General features: G+C 38.3%; 1 protein-coding gene across 1 annotated transcript; it reads left to right on the top strand.

Moving 5' to 3' along the window:
- Positions 1 to 5,324: 5,324 nt before the first annotated feature.
- LOC311097581 (uncharacterized protein) lies at positions 5,325 to 16,062 on the top strand (the record flags this gene model as incomplete). Its single annotated transcript, XM_084137388.1, has 3 exons — positions 5,325 to 5,338; positions 11,037 to 11,515; positions 15,895 to 16,062. Exons 2-3 carry the CDS (start codon positions 11,042 to 11,044, stop codon positions 16,060 to 16,062), a joined length of 642 nt encoding a protein of 213 aa, XP_083993514.1. The 5' UTR covers positions 5,325 to 5,338; positions 11,037 to 11,041.
- Between the last annotated feature and the right edge of the window lie 4,325 nt (positions 16,063 to 20,387).

The raw sequence follows: 20,387 nt of genomic DNA, 5'->3' as shown, positions 1-20,387 counted from the left end.
GGGTTATAAATTGAATGAGCATCAGTTACTTTATGATAGACAGAAAGACATGATGTACAGATGTTTTACAGATGTGTCATTTAGTTTAAAAACACTCACTAACTGATATATTTTTGATTTTGGCAGATAAGCTCCTCCCACAGCAATCACATCATCAGTGAAGCTCCTCCCACAGCAATCACATCATCAGTGAAGCTCCTCTCACAACAATTACATCATAAGTGAAGCCCCTCCCACAGCAATTCTCCAATAAATGCTGTAAATTCCCATCATCTACAAGTGAAGACGATCATCAGAGCATCAGGAAGAGCTGAAATCTGCAAAGACTGAGTTTATTAAAGAGGACAGTGAGAACATGAGTGATCCAGAACCCTGCAGAATGAAACACACTGAAGATCCTGAAGAACAAAGAGGTTGGTGTTTATTCTTCATTCATTCATGATGCTGAAGAACATTCATGTTAGAAACATTCAAGCATTCATCACTTTTATTTAGTTAAACTATGAAATGGTACAGATTTTCAACAAAAGGTCAGTAGAGGGAGGTTGGAGAAACTTTTATATAGATTGTCAACATCAGGTCAAATTTTCTCCCTTATTTACACATATTTTATATCTGGTTTACTTTTTTTGCTACTATTTTAGCAAAATGTCGGACATCTTCTAATATAGTTTACAACATTGTGTTTAAATACAGCGTTAGATTATTTTTTTGTATTATTTTTTAAGCAGCAAACAGCAAACTATCAAGTAAATGAACTTTCCAGAATGGCTGACAGAATTGTAATTAAATTACTTAGTGTTAAATTATCGATAAGACAGAGCATGCAGAAAACCTTCTTCCACACCATTGGATTCAGACGTTGGGACAATTGTTTTACCTTGTTAAAAAATCCTAACAAATACTGAGAGATAATTTTATTTGCACACCACTAGGCACTATTGTATAAATGTTAATATTACATTAAGTAATTGTGTCATTAATCAAACATATTTAATATTTCTCACTTCAGAAATGTGATTTGTGCCTATAATGCCTTGAAAATAATAATTGAAATATCAATGTACCTCATTCATGCAATTAATTAATGAAACCAACACCAGATTTATCATAATATTTTATAGCAATTGTCTACTAGTACTTTGTGCCATTACATCAGGGCTCACTTTCATATTTCTCTCTTTGAATTATTGATGTGCTGAAAATTAAATTAAACCCTTTTTCTTTTATTTCAGACCTGATGGAAGTGAAGGAGGAGAGTGAAGAACTGAGTGAAGTGAAGGAGGAACATCATGTCAAACCTGGAGAAAAATCTTTGAGTCACTCAAAGACTAAAAAGACCCTTTTAAACAAAAGAGGAGTCAAGAAATCTTTCACCTGCACTCAGTGTGGAAAGAGTTACACAGCCAAACAAAGTCTTGATGTTCATATGAGAGTCCACACCGGAGAACTGTTCAAATGTGATCAATGCGGGAAGAGTTTCACAACCAAACAGCGTCTTAAGTCACACATGAGAGTTCACACTGGAGAGAAGCCGTTCACATGTGATCAATGCGGGACGAGTTTCGCACAAAAATCACATCTGACTGAACACAAGAGGATCCACACTGGAGAAAAGTCACATATGTGTGTTCAGTGTGGAAACAGTTTCACAACCAAATATTCTCTTAAGATTCACATGATGATCCACACCGGAGTGAAGCCGTTCACATGTGATCAGTGCGGCAAAACTTTTCTTAGGGCATCAGACCTGAAGAAACACCTGACAGTTCATACGAAGGAGAAGCCGCATTCATGTTCTGTGTGTGGAAAGAGTTTTTCACTCCTGCTATATTTACATGCACATCAGAAAATCCACACTGGTGTGAGAGAGTACATGTGCTTTGAGTGTGAGAAGACTTTTATTTCAGCGTGCAGTTTAAAAGAGCACCAGAGGATTCACACTGGAGAAAAACCTTACAAGTGTTCACACTGTGACACAAGATTTAATAATTTAACAGGTCTGAAAATCCATGAGAGGATCCACACTGGAGAAAAACCTTACAAGTGTTCACACTGTGACAAGAGATTCAGTCACTCAAAAAGTCTGAAAACACATGAGAGGATCCACACTGGAGAAAAACCTTACATGTGTTCACACTGCGACAAGAGATTCAATTACTCATCATCTCTGAAAACACATGAGAGGATCCACACTGGAGAAAAACCTTACAAGTGTTCACACTGTGACAAGAGATTCAATGACTCATCACATCTGAAAAGACATGAGAGGATCCACACTGGAGAAAAGCCATACACGTGTGTTCACTGCAGAACTAGTTTCAGACACAAATCATCTCTTAAGCTTCACATGAGAGTTCACACTGGGAGAAAGACCATTTAACTGTGATCAGTGCGGTAAACAGTTTCATTGGGCGTCAGTCCTGAAGAAACACCTGAAGATTCACACAAAGGAGAAGATTCATTACTAATATTACAGCAGAAAAGACACGGCGGTGTGTGTTTCAGTGCAGAAGTCCTTTACTACAGAAGATGAACTGAAAGAGTGCCAGAAAATTCACACTGGAGAAGAAGGCCATAACACTTTTAAGGGGCTGTTTACACCTGGCCACTTCATGCGTTTTCTCAGATCGGATAGCTATCCGTGAAAAGACCAGGTGTAAATGCCCTCCGAAACGCACTCGAGACAGATTTGAATCCGATCGCTCAAACCACTTCAGGAGGAGATCTGAGACGCATTCCAGACCAAACTGGACAAGTGTAAATGCATCTGGTTGTTGAAACCACATATGTAAATTGTACTCCTCCCAAAAATGCTAAAATGATCTTACCAGGGCTGTTGCCGCTCTCTCTTATTGCGGTCTTTGATTTTGAAATTTTAGCTGATGATCAATAAAATGCAGCTCATATCTGTTGCTTTCGGTGACGTGCGCTCCATTAAATCTGCATATAGCGCGGGAATTGAAGATCGGATTTAAATCCGTTTTGCAAAAACACATTTATGTGACCAGGTTTAAATGGAATCGTTTTGATAAATCAGATAGCTGTCCGATCTGAGAAAACGCATGAAGTGGCCAGGTGTAAACAGCCCCTAAGAGACATGAATCTGATATTATTTTTTAACTCGTTCTTCATTGTTTTTCATCAGAACATCTAGTTTATCTTCCACTTCTACTCTTCAATGCAAACTCAAGATATACTTTCATGTATCTTTGAAACTGGACACTATTCTTCTCTCCTTCTCTTGAGATGCTTTGGCTCTTATAAGTCAGTAAAGAGAGAGATCTGTCTCATTCTCCTTCACTTTTACTTAATGTTTGTATTTGCTTAATGTAATTATTGATTCAACTCTTTACACATTTTATCAAAATTTTATTGTCCATTTTTATTTTCTGCTGATTCTGTTTGAATCAAGAATAATTTTATTTCTGAAAGCCAAGAAGTATTTTTTGCTTATTGCGCTTTCCATGATTTAATTTTCTCAATATGCTTTTAAATGCCTAATAAATTATATTTCACCCACACATGACTGACACTGAATGAGATTGCTGTCTGTCTACATTATTAACAGTTTCACCCTTGATATCCAGTATCATACATACATTTCAAAGAGTTTGCTCTAGTCAGTTTAATGTTTCATTCACACCATGAGGCTTTATGAAGTCAAGGCAAGGCAAGGCAAGGCAAGGCAAGGCACTTTTATTTATAGAGCATTTAACATTTAAAACAGCCACTGCTGACCAAGGTGCTGTACAATCAGTTCAAACAATATAAAATACATAAATACAGACACAAACACATCATAAACCCATCATAAAAAAACCCATCATAAAATTACATTTAACCAAAAGCCAAAGAGAAAAAATAAGTCTTTAGTGAAGATTTAAAACTATCAACAGTGGAAGACAACCTTAGGTGTTCCGGCAAATCATTCCACAGAAGCGGAGCTGCAACAGAAAAGGCACGATCACCTTTTAATTTCAGTCTAGATCGTGGCACAGTGAGCATCAACTTGTTCGAGGACCTTGAGGGTCTAGAACATTTTCGGTGGAGAAGATCTGTAATGTATTGAGGAGCTTGGCATATTTAACCCCTTAAACACGTACAAAAATACCTTGAACTTGACACGGTATTCCACCGGCAACCAGTGAAGCGAAGCAAGAACAGGCGAAATATGTTCCCTCTTTCGAGTACCAGTAAGAAGCCTGGCGGCAGCGTTTTATACCATTTGTAGGCGGAATAAGGAAGACTTAGCCACCCCAAGGTACAGTGAGTTACAATAATCCAGCCTGGATGAAATAAAGGCATGAATCACTGTCTCCAAATCTTTTACTGTTAAAAATTATTTTAATTTCGCAATAGATCTCATATGATAAAAGCTACTCTTCACCACTGAGTTAATTTGTTTGTCAAATTTAAGGCCGTTATCAAAAATCACTCCCAAATTTTTGGTATAAGGATGAGAATTCCCACTTAAAGGACCCAGTTGTTTTTTTGATATGTATATTAGAAGCTGGTGATCCAAAAACTACTATTTCAGTTTTAGAGTAATTCAATATTAAAAAATTAGCTGCCAGCCAGCCTCCTACCTCCTCAAGACAGTTCAACAAAGACTTTATGTTATAATTATCCCCATTTTTCAAAGGGAGATACAGCTGTGTATCATCCGCATAAAAGTGATATGGAATGTTGTGCTTTCGAAAAATCTAGCCTACAGCGAAAACAACAGCGGGCCCAAAATAGACCCCTGAGGTACACCACAAGTTAATGGTACAGAAGAGGAAGAGAAATTCCCAACCTCCACAGAAAATGTTCCATCAGAAAGATACGATTTAAACCAATTCAATGCGGTAAGTCAGAACAATTACTATGAACTTTAAACAGCACACAGTTTTTACTAAATAAACTGAAATGATCTCCATCTCACCACAGCTTTACACAACCTGCAGAAAGACCTCGAATAAAGATAAGTTATTTTTTATTTTTGTGTGATTATGTTGATGTTTATAGATGTTTTAACGTTATGAACAGTCTTTGGTGCCTCTTCGTTTTTTAATATTATTATTTTAATTCATGCCATGAACCAGAACAATACAATGAGACATAATCATTCAAAGTAAAAAAAATACAATGTGATTAAAGTAAAATAAAATAAAACAGTGCCAGAGGACAATATTTTTTTCTATAACAAACAACAGAAAAGGGGTGCTACTTTATGCCATAAGCTCTAATGGCCTTTTTACTATTTGGTGGTGGCCGATGACGTCAACGCTCGCGCCGTCTCTTCCGTCACTGAGTTTCAGCGTCGAGTCTTCTGAGGAGAGGAGAGCAGTTCACGGTATTTCTCATCTTTACACAACCATCACACACACTTTATACAGTTTGATTAAAGCGACAGGCTCATTTCTGTATTGTTTTCATCGATCACAGCGATACTTGTGTGTCTTTACTGGCGTCTTCCTGCTGAAATAAACATTTAGTGCAGCAGCAGCGAGCATGAGGAGAATTTGTAAGGAATAACTGACTTCAGGCCGTTGAATTATTAGAAAAATAACACCCGAGGTGGTAATGCGGTCACGACACAGCTGAGTTAGTTAGTAACGGAGGTTTGAGCAACTGATAGCAGACTAATGCAGTTACTAGTGCAGTTATTAGATAGACAGATAGAGAGAGGTTGCAATAATGAGACAGAAAAGCATGTGCGTCAATATAGGGGTCATATAATGGTACATGCACTTTTACAAGTTGATTTTACTGAAATGTGTGTTGGCAATGCATTGCCTGTACACAACCATCATAAAATGATAAAAATCCATCCAGTGTTTTTTTTTTTAATCTTCTTATATGTTTTCCCCTCTCTCAAATCAAGCCGTTCGATTTTGTGACGTCACAAAATTGACGCCCCTCCCACGATTGTTGATTGACAGCAGCGTTTCAACACAGACCCGCCCTCGCTCGTGAGCGAGCTGTCAATCATAGTCCGCGCGGACCGGCGCGCGTCATTGTTGATACGCTGGAGCACTGAGCAGAATGGCGTCCAAGCGATTGTGGTGTTCTGTTCTTGGGTGTAATAAGGAACACAGCAGTCATTTTGATGTTCCTAAATCCGAACCGCTGAAGACGCAGTGGCTGAGTTTGTTTTTTTGAAGGGAATATTCCCAACGATCAAAAGCAATGTTTTCATGTTTGCGCGAATCATTTCACCTGACTGCTTTACAAATAATAACTGAAGTGAGTGTAACGATTTATTAACCTTCAAATATTAATTATTATATTAATCTTTACAAATCGCTTGCACGCTTCACGATGAATGTGCCTAAGGTTTACACTCAGGGTACATTGCGGCATGTTTTTCTATGTACGACGTTCTCAATATTATTCATAATCCCACGTTTATAATGAACAATGCGATATGGTTATTGTGTTATGAACGTGTACGCACAGAACAGAGGGGCTGGGTGAGCAAAGCTCATTATCATTTAAAGACACATGCACTTAAACGGCGTGCTGAAAACAGAGCTGTTTTTGACCAGGTAAAATGAGTGTTTTCTTACAATTATGAGAATTTAATTAAAGTATATTACAAACTTTTAATTTAGACCCTAAAAAAATCATATTAGCTTGTACAAAAATGGCATTAAATTACCCCTTTAATTTATTTATTAATTCATTCATTTTAATTGTAATAAGAGGTTCACTGGAGGCAAGTTGAAAGATGAAAACCCAAATGCAGTTTATTATAACTAAAACAAAACATGAAACAAAAACATGGCGTGGCATGATAACAAAAACCAAAGCATGAACATGAACTAAGCACAACAGCAGACTACAGGAAACAATACTTGACCAAGACACATGGCAAACATGAGGGCTTAAATACACAGACTAATGACAAAACAAGGGACACCTGTGAACAATGATCAGACAATAAACCAATGACAAGACATGGCAGGATCACATGACAAACAGGGAATCACATGACAGACATGGAAACAAGACATGACACAGAAACATGACAAGAACAAACCCAAAACGTGACATTAATTCATTCGTTAATTTTATTTTTCTATTATTGACAGTAGGCTGTAACGAAAACCCGTGCAGCAGGACTATCTATTTATGCATATTCAGGTCAATTTTCTATTTATTATAGATAGGACTATATACTTTATTTATTAAAATTAAACTGCACATTTCCATTGATTGTGAAGTTTGACGTTGAAAATGGCAGATCAAGCGCATGGGACCGCATATTAGCAGAGGTTTCTTTTTTCTGGTGATCCTTGGCTTGATTTTCGTTTGTACTTTTGTTTCCTGAGAGGATCAAGCTCCATTTCTTTCTTTCTGTAGCGGAAGGTGCCCAGGAGCTTCTCAGGCTTGTTTCACACTTGTTCCCTGTGACAGACATGATCGGCCTGCTCTCCAGCCCTGCCTCTGACAGCATTTGAACTGCAGCGCTTCTTAATGAATTGTTGGTGTATCTTTTGGATAACCCGACTGCCCTGCTGATGCGCGGAAGCATGTTTCCAAGATAGTTCACACCCATCGGTTTGTGGGAATACCAGCAATCTTTCCTGTCAAGCCTCACCTGTGAATCTTTCAGTGGATGAAGATAGAAGGATGTGGCATCAGGTGGGCATTTGGCGATGTACTTTCTGAAACTTTTAACCGGGCAAAGGGGGTCCCCTGGAATGGCAAATATGAATCCTCGGTAGCAGTCTTTGCTGGGATCGGTGGACTTTTTGTGGACTTTTTTAATGACGAATGAATTCTTTCTTAATTCTCGATTTCCTTCACGCCCCCTCCTTGCCAGGTTCAGCTGAATGTCAAACCAGACCTTGCGAACCAGCCCGGCTGCTGTGTCTGGTGACAGATACGTAGAGTTACGAATGCGCTCTATTTCAGCGGTCAACATGGGAGGATGATGAGAACTGGAGTCTTTCCCAGCCTTGCGAAACTTTCTGAGGACGGCCTTGAATACGCCGTTGGATGATTTGAATTCTGACTGCCCAATGATGTTGTATTTTGGATATGTAGCGGTTCAGTCCAGCTCGTCTGTCTAGCTGTTCTTCGCTGATTGTTTTAAGTCTTTTATTGTTGCCTTCTGCTTTTGATGTCCTCTTCCGTTTATTTGTTTTTTCATCTGGGTTATCCAATACTGCCGTTGCCCAGTTGTTAAAATTTTCATGTTCACCATAAATATTAAAATTTACTTCCGGGAAATCACAATTGTCTGCCATTTTTTTTCTTGTTATGAATTGTATCCTATTTTCCGTTATTACAGTTAACTACACGAATTGATATGGAAATGTAATGGGGTCAAGACCTGCCTGGAGCTACTTTAGCCGTGCGTTTCCCTGAAAATAATTGCACACCTTAGAACGTTCATCAACCAATCAGATACAAGCATTCAACGGCCCTGTAGTATAAGTTGAGTTCATTCAGACCTGAGCGAATTTGTGTTCGTTTGTGTGATTGTCTCGATGTTTGCAGTGAGAACTGTTACTGAATGTCAAGTCAAGAGTTAAAGTTTGAGATCTGTGAGGGGAATTGATGGGAATCGATGTGTTGCCATTTTTACCTTATCTCTGTTAACATTTATCTTTGGCAGATTATGTTGTTAAAATTTAAATATATTGAACAGATACTTCTAAATACTTAAAATTAACCCTTTAATGAGAACTGATTTAATGATGATCTAATAATTTTATTGCAATTAATGCAGCTTTGAGAAAATCAAACAATGTTTAGATTCATATGGACATATAATGGTGTAGATATTTACCTGAGTGTCATTCATGTTTTTGTATTATTGATGTTTTATCCATGTCATATTGTTGTCTTGTCACAGTGTCTGGTTGGTGTTCCCTGGGTGTCCACTAGAGGTCTCTTCCCCATACCGTCACAACCTCATCATTAACTGCATTTCCCATAATCCTTTGTCTGAACTCATCACTGATCATTGCACACAGCTGTTCCTGCTCAGTCTGTTTATACCCTGTTTGTTTCAGTGTTTGTCATGGAGTCCTTGCTTAATGTCGGTTAGCACTTCTGAGTTCGTTTCCTGGTTTGTTTCTTGTTTTTGGACTGTCTCTGTATGGATTCTGACCATTTGCCTGGCTGTTTATGATTATGGATTAACCCATTAAAGCTGCACTTGGATCTTACCTTTTGTGAGTGCATCACGTGACAATTGTGAGCAATAACAGTATTGTCTTCCAATAGAGCAGTTTTACAGACTTTTATCATGTATCCTGACTCAAATAATGTGTTTCTAACAGCAAACACTCAGAATAAAGTGAGATGATCTGCTGATGATCCTGAATGGCTTGTTGAATGAGTGTTGATAGTCTGAGGCTCATCAATATTAACAGATCTGCTGAAAACACTCTTTATTTCATGATAATAGTTCCTGTTTTCACCTCATTTATTATGCTGATGTCTTCAGATCTCCTGTAAATTGACACTTAGAGTTTATTTTTCTTATCATTATTTTTTATTTGGAAGAATTTACATTAAGATATTAATGTTTTTCTTTATTTCTGCATATTGTAGAATATTTGTATTGATTATTAACTGGATTAAGTGAAATCTATGAGAATATTATCAAAGACATTCTACTATTATATCTGGCTCAGGGCAGAAGCATAAGAAAAACAAATGTATTGATTACCTTTGAGGTGTATATATGTTTGATACTGGACTCTGGAGTTGCTTTTGCAAAAGCACTCGACTTTGTTAGATAAAATTATTTATTGGATAGTAAAGTTTATTTTCTGGCATCAAGACTTCAAGATTGATTTTTAATGAAGTGACAGACTCCACAACAATATGCCTATAATTGAATGAAGAAAGATAATCATTTTAGGGTTATCAATTGAATGAGCATCAGTTACTTTATGATGGACAGAAAGACATGATGTACAGATGTTTTACAGATGTGTCATTTAGTTTAAAAACACTCACTAACTGATATAGTTTGGATTTTGGCAGATAAGCTCCTCCCACAGCAATCACATCATCAGTGAAGCTCCTCCCACAGCAATTCTCCAATAAATGCTGTAAATTCCCATCAGCTACAAGTGAAGACGAGCATCAGAGCATCAGGAAGAGCTGAAATCTGCAAAGACTGAGTTTATTAAAGAGGACAGTGAGAACATGAGTGATCCAGAACCCTGCAGAATGAAACACACTGAAGATCCTGAAGAACAAAGAGGTTGGTGTTTATTCTTCATTCATTCATGATGCTGAACAACATTCATGTTAGAAACATTCAAGCACTTCATCACATTTAGATAAACAATCCAACTATGAAATGGTACAGATTTTCAACAAATTGTCAGTTGAGGGAGGTTGGATAAATTTGTATTTTGATTGTCAACATCAGGTCAAATTATCTCCCTTATTTGCACATATTTTATATCTGGTTTACTTTTTTTGCTACTATTTTAGCAACATGTCGGACATTTTCTAATATAGTTTACAACATTGTGTTTAAATAGTGTATATATTTTAGAATATTATTTGTATTCTTTTTTAAACAGCAAACCATCAAGTAAATGAACTTTACAGAATGGCTGACAGAATTGTAATTAAATTACTTTGTGCACCGATAAGACAGAGCATGCAGAAAACCCTCTACCACACCATTGGATTCAGACGTTGGGACAATTGTTTTACCGTGTTAAAAAAATCATAGCAAATACTGAGAAATAATTTTATTTGAACACCACTAGGCACTATTGTATAAATGTTAATATTACATTAAGTAATTGTGTCATTAATCAAATATATTTAATATTTCTCACTTCAGAAATGTGATTTGTGCCTAAAATGTCTTGAAAAATAATAATTGAAATATCAATGTACCTCATTCATGCAATTAATTAATGAAACCAACTCCAGATTTATCATAATATTTTATAGCAATTGTCTACTAGTACTTTGTGCTATTACATCAGGGCTCACTTTCATATTTCTCTCTTTGATTTATTGATGTGCTGAAAATTAAATTAAACCTTTTTCTTTTATATCAGACCCGATGGAAGTGAAGGAGGAGAGTGAAGAACTGAGTGAAGTGAAGGAGGAGAGTGAAGAACTGAGTGAAGTGAAGGAGGAGAGTGAAGAACTGAGTGAAGTGAAGGAGGAGAGTGAAGAACTGAGTGAAGTGGAGGAGGAGAGTGAAGAACTGAGTGAAGTGAAGGAGGAGAGTGAAGAACTGAGTGAAGTGAAGGAGGAGAGTGAAGAACTGAGTGAAGTGAAGGAGGAGAGTGAAGAACTGAGTGAAGTGGAGGAGGAGAGTGAAGAACTGAGTGAAGTGGAGGAGGAGAGTGAAGAACTGAGTGAAGTGAAGGAGGAGAGTGAAGAACTGAGTGAAGTGAAGGAGGAGAGTGAAGAACTGAGTGAAGTGAAGGAGGAGAGTGGAGAACTGAGTGAAGTGAAGGAGGAGAGTGGAGAACTGAGTGAAGTGAAGGAGGAGAGTGAAGAACTGAGTGAAGTGAAGGAGGAACATCATGTCAAACCACATCATGTCAAACCTGGAGAAAAAACTTTGAGTCGCTCAAAGACTAAAAAGACCCTTTTAAACAAAAGAGGAGTCAAGAAATCTTTCACCTGCACTCAGTGTGGAAAGAGTTACACAACCAAACAAAATCTTGAGCATCACATAAGAATCCACACCGGAGAGCTGTTCAAATGTGATCAATGCGGAAAGAGTTTCACAACCAAACCGTGTCTTGATGTTCATGTGAGAGTTCACACCGGAGAGAAGCCGTTCACATGTGATCAATGCGGGACGAGTTTCGCACAAAAATCACATCTGACCAAACACAAGAGGATCCACACTGGAGAAAAGTCACATATGTGTGTTCAGTGTGGAAACAGTTTTACAACCAAACAAACTCTTGAGCGTCACATGAGGATCCACACCGGAGAGAAGCCGTTCACATGTGATCAATGCGGCAAAACATTCCTTAGTGCATCAGAGCTGAAGACACACCTGACAGTTCATACGAAGGAGAAGCCACATTCATGTTCTGTGTGTGGAAAGAGTTTTTCAGTGCTGCCACATTTACATAGACATGAGAAAATCCACACTGGTGTGAGAGAGTACGTGTGCTTTGAGTGTGATAAGAGTTTTACTACAGCGGACTGTTTAAAACAGCACCAGAGGATTCACACTGGAGAAAAACCTTACAAGTGTTCACACTGTGACAAGAGATTCAGTCAGTCATCAACTCTGAAAACACATGAGAGGATCCACACTGGAGAAAAGCCACACATGTGTGTTCACTGCAGAACTAGTTTCAGACACAAATCATCTCTTAAGCTTCACATGAGAGTTCACACTGGGAGAAAGACCATTTAACTGTGATCAGTGCGGTAAACAGTTTCATTGGGCGTCAGTCCTGAAGAAACACTTGAAGATTCACACAAAGGAGAAGATTCATTAGTAATATTACAGTAGAAAAGACACGGCGGTATGTGTTTCAGTGCTGGAAGTCCTTTACTACAGAAGATGAACTGAAAGAGTGCCAGAAAATTCACACTGGAAAAGAGGCCATAACACTTTTAAAGGAGAACTCCGGTCAATTTTAACATTGAGCTCATTTTTGTGTACATTTGGAGTGCTGTCAATACAGAGAACAACGACAAAAATCGGTGTTGCCTACACCGAGTTATTCTATTTTTAAAATTTGCACCCTATTGACTTCAATGGGGCAAGTAGTAAGCCTGCTTTTTAGCCTCTTAACATCCTTTAAGTGTCATTACAAGTGCACAGAAAATGTGAGTGATTCCTTCCGAGTGAACACGGTGAATCTGACTGCAGTAGATGTTAGAGATATTAATAAAAATGAAGTTAATTCAGCCAGCGCTCATACCTGTGTTTACATCCTGTTTTCGGTGGAAGGCCATAGTAATCGATTCTCGAGTTCACGCGCATAGGTTTAGTGCCTATGATCACACGCGTGAACTCGAGAATCGATTACTATGGCCTTCCACCGAAAACAGGATGTAAACACAGGTATGAGCGCTGGCTGAATTGACTTCATTTTTATTAATATCTCTAACATCTACTGCAGTCAGATTCACCGTGTTCACTCGGAAGGAATCACTCACATTTTCTGTGCACTTGTAATGACACTTAAAGGATGTTAAGAGGCTAAAAAGCAGGCTTACTACTTGCCCCATTGAAGTCAATAGGGTGCAAATTTTAAAAATAGAATAACTCGGTGTAGGCAACACCGATTTTTGTCGTTGTTCTCTGTATTGACAGCACTCCAAATGTACAAAAAAATTAGCTCAATGTTAAAATTGACCGGAGTTCTCCTTTAAGGGTCTGTTTACACCTGGCCACTTCATGCGTTTTCTCAGATCGGATAGCTATCCGCGAAAAGACCAGGGCTGGGTTTCCCGAAACCTTCTTAACGCTACGTCGTTCTTAAGTTACACCTTAAGCTGTACCTTATTGTTAATACGTGTTTCCCGAAACGTTCTTAGTTAAGTATACCTTCTGTAAGTCATACGTTCGGAAAGTTGGTCTGGAGCACTCTTAGCTTTACCTTATCACTGTTGCAGGTCTATACGAATATAATTCTGAAGTTTTAATACACACAGACAGTGTTCAATTAGGCTAATTCAAGAGTTTTTATGCAAAGAATAAATTTGTCATTACACTGATTGTTGTTAAATTTTTAATTATATTATTATACAATATTATTCATTCAATTAAAAAGCGCTTTCAAAGGCCAGTGAAATTATAGGCTACTGTCAGTTAAAGGGGTGGTTCAAGATTTTGGACATCGGACCTCATTTCCAGGTTAGCCTGGGTGTTATTTATCAGTGGAGACCGTTTTCAAAAATGTTCACCCAGTCCTTCCAGTTGCATAGTTCGCCGGTGCTAGGCTAGCGCGAGTCAACGGTATCTGCTAGCCTGCCATTAAAAACAGTTAAGCAAATAAATTATAACGCCAGTCTATCGATGTAAATGTCTGTTGAGGGCAAGGGCGTAGATTTGGTTTGAACATTGGGGGGGTTGAAAGTTGTATGCTGCCTGTTATTTTTTTCAACATAATTTTTTTATGTGTATTGTTATTGGATAATTATCTATCTATCTATCTATCTATCTATCTATCTATCTATCTACATGCTTTAACTGATTACAAATATAAACATATACAAATATGAAAGAGACAACATTTAGACATTTAGATTTCTACATTCCACCTTACTGCATTTTTTTTTTTTTAAAGGGAAATAATCGGCTCTTGAACAACTGTAAACATGAAATTTAGATACACCACTTAATTAAAGGCACAGAACAGTGATTAGGATTACACAGTTTAAATGAAAGCTCCAAATATCTGCTTGCGTCTCTCACAACCAACAACAAATTCTTGGCACACCAACTTGTTGTCTAAGAGGTCCAACTTGTCTTGGTGGACATGACAAACTGCCACATGATTCTGTCTCTTTTGTGACATACTTGAGCGTAGCCAAGTTTTTAACCTTCTAAGGGCGCTAAAGCTCCTTTCTGCTTCAGAAGATGACACTGGTACAACCAGAAGCAACCTGACCAGAGTTTCCACTTCACTGAAAAGGCCACGGACTTCCACTGACAAACCTTTAAGGATGTTTGCTGCCTCCATACTGGATCCAAATTGGTAGTTATGCCTAAACATTGGTAACTGAACTGCAAGCAGCTGGCTGTTGATCTCAGGATACGGTTGGTGTTTATTCTTCATTCATTCATGATGCTGAAGAACATTCATGTTAGAGACATTCAAGCACTTCATCACATTTAGATAAACAGTTAAACTATGACCACATCACTATAATCATGTATTAATGAATTAAAGACTTGGCTCAACTCCAATCTTCTCAGTCTGAATCTGACTAAAACAGAAATATTAATCACTGGCCCTCCATCTCTAATAAAAAATTTAAGTAATATTCCCAGACTTGACCTTGAAGCTGCATCAATAATTCCATCTGCCACTGTCAAAAATGTGGGTATCATTCTTGACCCTTCACTGACATTCAACGCTTACATTAGTCAACTTTGTAAAACGTCCTTTTTTCATCTGCGCCGTATTGCCAAATACGTCCCTATGACATTGTCCCTATGTCAGCCCAAAAGACGCTGAAGCACTAGTACATGTTCATCACATCTCGCCTCGACTACTGTAATGTAATATATTCAAAACTCTGCCGCAAGACTACTGACTTACACTAAAAAATCTGTCCATATCACTCCAATTCTGTTTAAACTGCACTGGCTACCCGTGTTATCCCGTATCACTTACAAAAATCTTCTGCATACCTTTAAGTCACTCAATGGTCTTGCTCCAGCCTATCTCTCTGACTTACTTTCTCCTTATATTCCCCCTCGAACTCTCCGATCTTCTGGCTGTGAACTCCTCTGTAAGCGGAGATTTCGTCTATCGTCTATGGGTGGCAGGTCTTTCTCTGTTATAGCCCCTAGGCTATCCGTTGGCTCTCAGGATAACAACCACGTTGCATGAAACTTGCATGATAATACGTAGTATAAGTGTTTAAAACTTACTGTAATAAAACATTCTCTATTTAACAGAGACCGACACATGAAGAACACAACACAGACTATCTCTAACATCTCTATATAAAAGGAGGTAACACCTGTCATTTTACAAAAATGAGACAGACATATTTGTTCCCTCTGCCATCCTTCGCCATAAGTCTAACCGTGGCTGGAAAAAAACTGTTATAAAACCGCACCCTGTGTGAGATAATACTGTCCGGTCTGCCATAACTCAAGTTGTACATTGAGTGTTTAGGCCTGAACATGGAATGTGCAGGGTGGTGTGTGTCCCTGAGAATGTTCTTAGCTCTCTTCCTGCAGAGTTTTGTGTATAGTGTGTCCATAGATGGAAGGTCCGATCCAATGATCTTCGCCGCAGTCTTTATGACCCTTTGGAGAGCTCTCCTTTCTGCCTGGGCAGTGCTTCCAAACCAGACAGTGATGAGCCGCTGTTGAGCCTTCTTCACTGTGACAGCAGTGTTTATGGTCCAACTCAAATTTGATGACACATGCAGGCCTAGGAACTTGTGACTCTCAGCTTTTTCTACCTCAGTCCCCTTGATGATCAGTGGCTTTAACCCTCTGAGGTCTGAGCTGTTTTCTGGGCCCTGGAGGTGTTCTGACATGCTCTGACATTTCTGGTTATTTCTGTTACTTGTGACATTTTCATGGCTAAAGTCTAATTACACTGTATTCAGCACAAACTCTGCTACAATAATATATCAGCAGCATGTATGTAAAAGTTTGTAGTTTTGAGATAATGACATTTATGCGTGGTTTTTGAAAATACAAAAAAAATTCTCACTGAAATAAGGCCATGAAACCCATACTGATTATTTCTTCACAAGACTTTTGAAAATTGTATGACGTAGACTAGAATATTTGCTGCAAAACTATGTGAAAATCACCCTGACTGCTCATTCAGATAAGACAATATATTGATTAAAAAATTTTATGACGTGTTTTGTGTGAAAAAGCCTTATGCGAGAGCTCATTAATATGTAAGCTTTTCTCACCTGAGAAAGACAAAGAACCTCCCCTAACGGCCCTATTAGGAGCTATCAGGCCCTGTCATTCTGGGCAACCTTGCACAATACTGTAAATGAGGAGATTTAAAAAAGAATGGCTTTTAAATTGTTTGGATTTATTTACAACACAACATAATCCAAAGATACACAACAAATGCCAAAAAAGCACTTCAAAGACAGAGACCTTTGTGCCATTCCTAAAAACATTGTACATACCTTTCATTTCCAAGATTTTCACTTTACCATGTTCACGTACTGAGACTCATGTGAATGTTTAAGTCCTCAGTGGCATCTGGGCCCTGAAAAAAAAAGTGAACATACTGATATCAAGAGAAAGGCCTGCACGATTTTGGAAATAAATATTAGATTTTTCTGGTTAAAATTGCTTTTTAAAATTCCTTTTTAAAATTCACAGAATACACACACACACACACACACACACACACACACACACACACAAACACACGTTTCCAACGATATATAATATAATGAACACCAGGTTTGTTGTGCCTTGTAGGCATAAGCTATGCGCAGTGCGGATAAAATAATAATAACAATAAATAACCTATAGCAGCCTATAAATCTTCCAAAAGATTTCAGTAACAACTAAGCTAGAGAAAAATATATTGATTATCATGTTACTTCAAATGTTTCCATCCGTTATGATGATATGAAATGAGATAATAATAAAAACATGAAGCCGTTTGGTGCGTTTTGCTTTCATCCAAAATATGATACATTCAAACGCGATCGCTTGCAAAATATGATACATTCAAACGCGATCACGCTCAAATATAAAACATTATGGTTACCATAAACATATCTATGTTTGAGCAGATATCCACAAACACAGTAAACACGGGTCTAAATATTATAATATTCCACATATAGCAACAGTTCAACTGCAACGTGACATTTATGCAACAATAACAAACTAGGCTATGTAAGAATTTCTTACCTTACATCTTTCTTGTCTTCAAATCGCGTTCTTCTTCTTCTGAGGTAGCCTAAATCCAATGTAAGCTCAGGCCAGAGCATATGAGCGGAGTGGAGCGGTGAGAATCTTCGCTCATCGCTCACTGAACTGTTCACCCCTCCGCTCCCCCGCTCAAAGCTACATCAGGCCGCTCCGCTCAATTTCGCTCAGCGCTCAACGCAGTTTGCTTCGCGCTCCACTCAAACCGCCCCCCGCTCGCTCCAAAAAAGGAAAAAAAATCTACATGTATATCACTTGTAGCGGTCCCCAACCTTTTTTGCGCCATGGACCGGTTTAATATCAGACAATATTTTCACGGACCGGCCTTCAAAGTGTGTGGCGGATAAATACAACAAAAATAAAATGATACGACTGGCATAAAAACTGGGGTATTTTTTTTAAATAGCCTATAATAAGTAACGTAAATCCAATGTGTAGGCCTACTCGCAACTTTATTAACAGCGTCCTCTAACATCGCGCAGGCAAATGAGAAAGTCTGAACACAAACAAAATGCCCCCAAAAGAAAAAAAAATCTCTATGTTTTCAGTGCTGATGCTTTCATGTAACATGTAAGGGTGGCGCTGCCAATAAAGCACCTAAAAGCTGTCACAACGAACCGGCAAAATTAATGATTATGAATATGTAAAATATAGCAGAAGACATTTTAATTTTTTTATGTCTGTCGGCTGGAAAGATGCTGACTCGTGATCTTCGCAGTAGTGAACGCGCCTGAGAGAAATGCACATTTCATACGGGAGAGCAGTCTGTTTTCTTTCGTTTTGAATTGTTCTGTTTAAAAGTAGACATTTCAAGCTTTATATATATGTGTCGGGTCTGTGAGGCAAGTAGATACGCTGAGTTTCGGTTCATTCATGAGACAAACTCCAGGTTCACGCCGGCGCCTTCGTATCGTGGTTATCTATTTTCTAATATATAGGCTATTTACTTCTTATTAAATCCAGACAATTGGTTGATGAAACCTTGATTAAAATTAAGATACAATTAATACAAAACGAAATTAAATTTAAAGACAGGCTTTGTGCTTTCTGTTTGAGGTCACAGTGAAAGTTTTAAAGCAGTCTTAGTGCCGCTTTCAGAGCGCTCACGTCCGTAACGGAGAACTGTCCCGTCCATAACATTTATTTATTTTATTTTTTTATAAATTTCTAAATAAATGCGACTTACGCCTGATTCACACTGGACGCCGAAGCGACGCGGAAGCGGCGCGGAACGGAGGCCGCTTCCTTTCGGCGCCCATGTTAACCTATGGTGTCGTTCACACCAGACGCGGAGCGCCGCGGCGAGCCGCGGCCGGCCCGCGCCGTGAAGCGCCAGTTTCGGCGTCTGGTCTATTTTTTGCGCGACCGCGAGTGATCCGCGTCCATTCCGGCAGGAAGTCACACCAAGAAACACGAGACATCCGGTCAATTGTCAAAATATAAGCAATTTTCAAATTAAAATACCGCGATCTAAACAGACTAGAAAGATGAAAACAAACAAAGAAAAAACAACAAAATAGTAGAGATGTTCCGATACCCTTTTTTCCTTCCCGATACCGATTCCGATACCTGGACTCAGGGTATCGGCCGATACCGAGTACTAATCCGATACCTGGGTGTGTATACAGCTGCAATTCATACTAGCCCTGTATGAATTGATAGAATTATTTTATAAAAGGTATTTTAGTTTTACAATATAACTGTATAAAAAGTGCAACAAATAAATCTAGGAATCTAAAAAATTATATATGAATAATAGGGGTGTAACGGTCCACAAAATTCACGGTTCGGTTCGATACCATACACTGGTGTCACGGTTCGGTACGTTTTCAATACAGCAAAAAGAAAGAAATGCCAGAGAAATTTCCTTGATTTACATTTTTTATTTATTTAATTTTTATTATCATAAAGTATGATAATTTTTTACTTTGAGCAATGATGGAGCTATAATTGACATATAAAACAAAAACAGCTCCTTATAAAAAAATTAAATGTAATATTGTAGTAGTTAAGTTATAAACAAAGGTTTATTTTATTTCAGATTAACATTTGAGGGCAGCAATTTTATTCATAATGTCAAAATAAAACCAACATAACGTTACTTGAAAGCACAATGTTCCTGGTTTCCACGTCAGCGCTGTTTGATCCGTTAATAACGGAGAAATGTGAATGTTTCTCACTAGATCTCGCAGCGATGTTATTACTTCAGTGGCGAATTCAAATGCTTTCTTTACTGGATCTCTTAGCGCTGTGTAGCAACAGCTTGATCAAGTCAAGATCGGCTCGCGCTGCATTGTTCCAAACTGTTTAATGGTCCGTGAAGCACAAAATAACGAGTAGCGCAGTTTTGTTCCGTTTTCATTACGTTTGCCATTTGATGTTGGGCGTCAAGCGTCTCTTAAATTATGCGCTTGCCGCGCGCCTGCATCTGAAAATTTGCGTTTTCATTTCTTCTTCGCTGATCTAAACAGTGGTTGCTTGTGGCAACAGCACAACTTCCTGTTTTGCCACAAGCAACCACTGTTTAGAGCAGCGAAGAAGAATTGGTCTCCGATTTGCAGCGTTAAGCAAAGCTAGCGTGCATAACTAGGTATTGTTTAATAAAATGGTATCGGATCGGTACATGGGTAGATGTACTCGCCGATACCGATGCCAGAATTTTTATTGGTATCGGCGGCATTTCCGATACTAGTATCGGAATCGGAACAACCCTACAAAATAGATTTAATAAATTTGAAGAGAGGATGTATATTTCAACGGTATATCTACACTAACTGTCTACCATATTCTCTCTCTGGCTGCGTGTGTGTCTCGACAACGGATT

Source organism: Abramis brama, assembly GCF_963993115.1.
Source record: "Abramis brama genome assembly, chromosome: 1".
In the NCBI taxonomy this organism is placed as follows: Eukaryota; Metazoa; Chordata; class Actinopteri; order Cypriniformes; family Leuciscidae; genus Abramis; species Abramis brama.
Note: the sequence above shows the minus strand (reverse complement) of the source record. Positions and strands in the feature narration are given on the sequence as shown.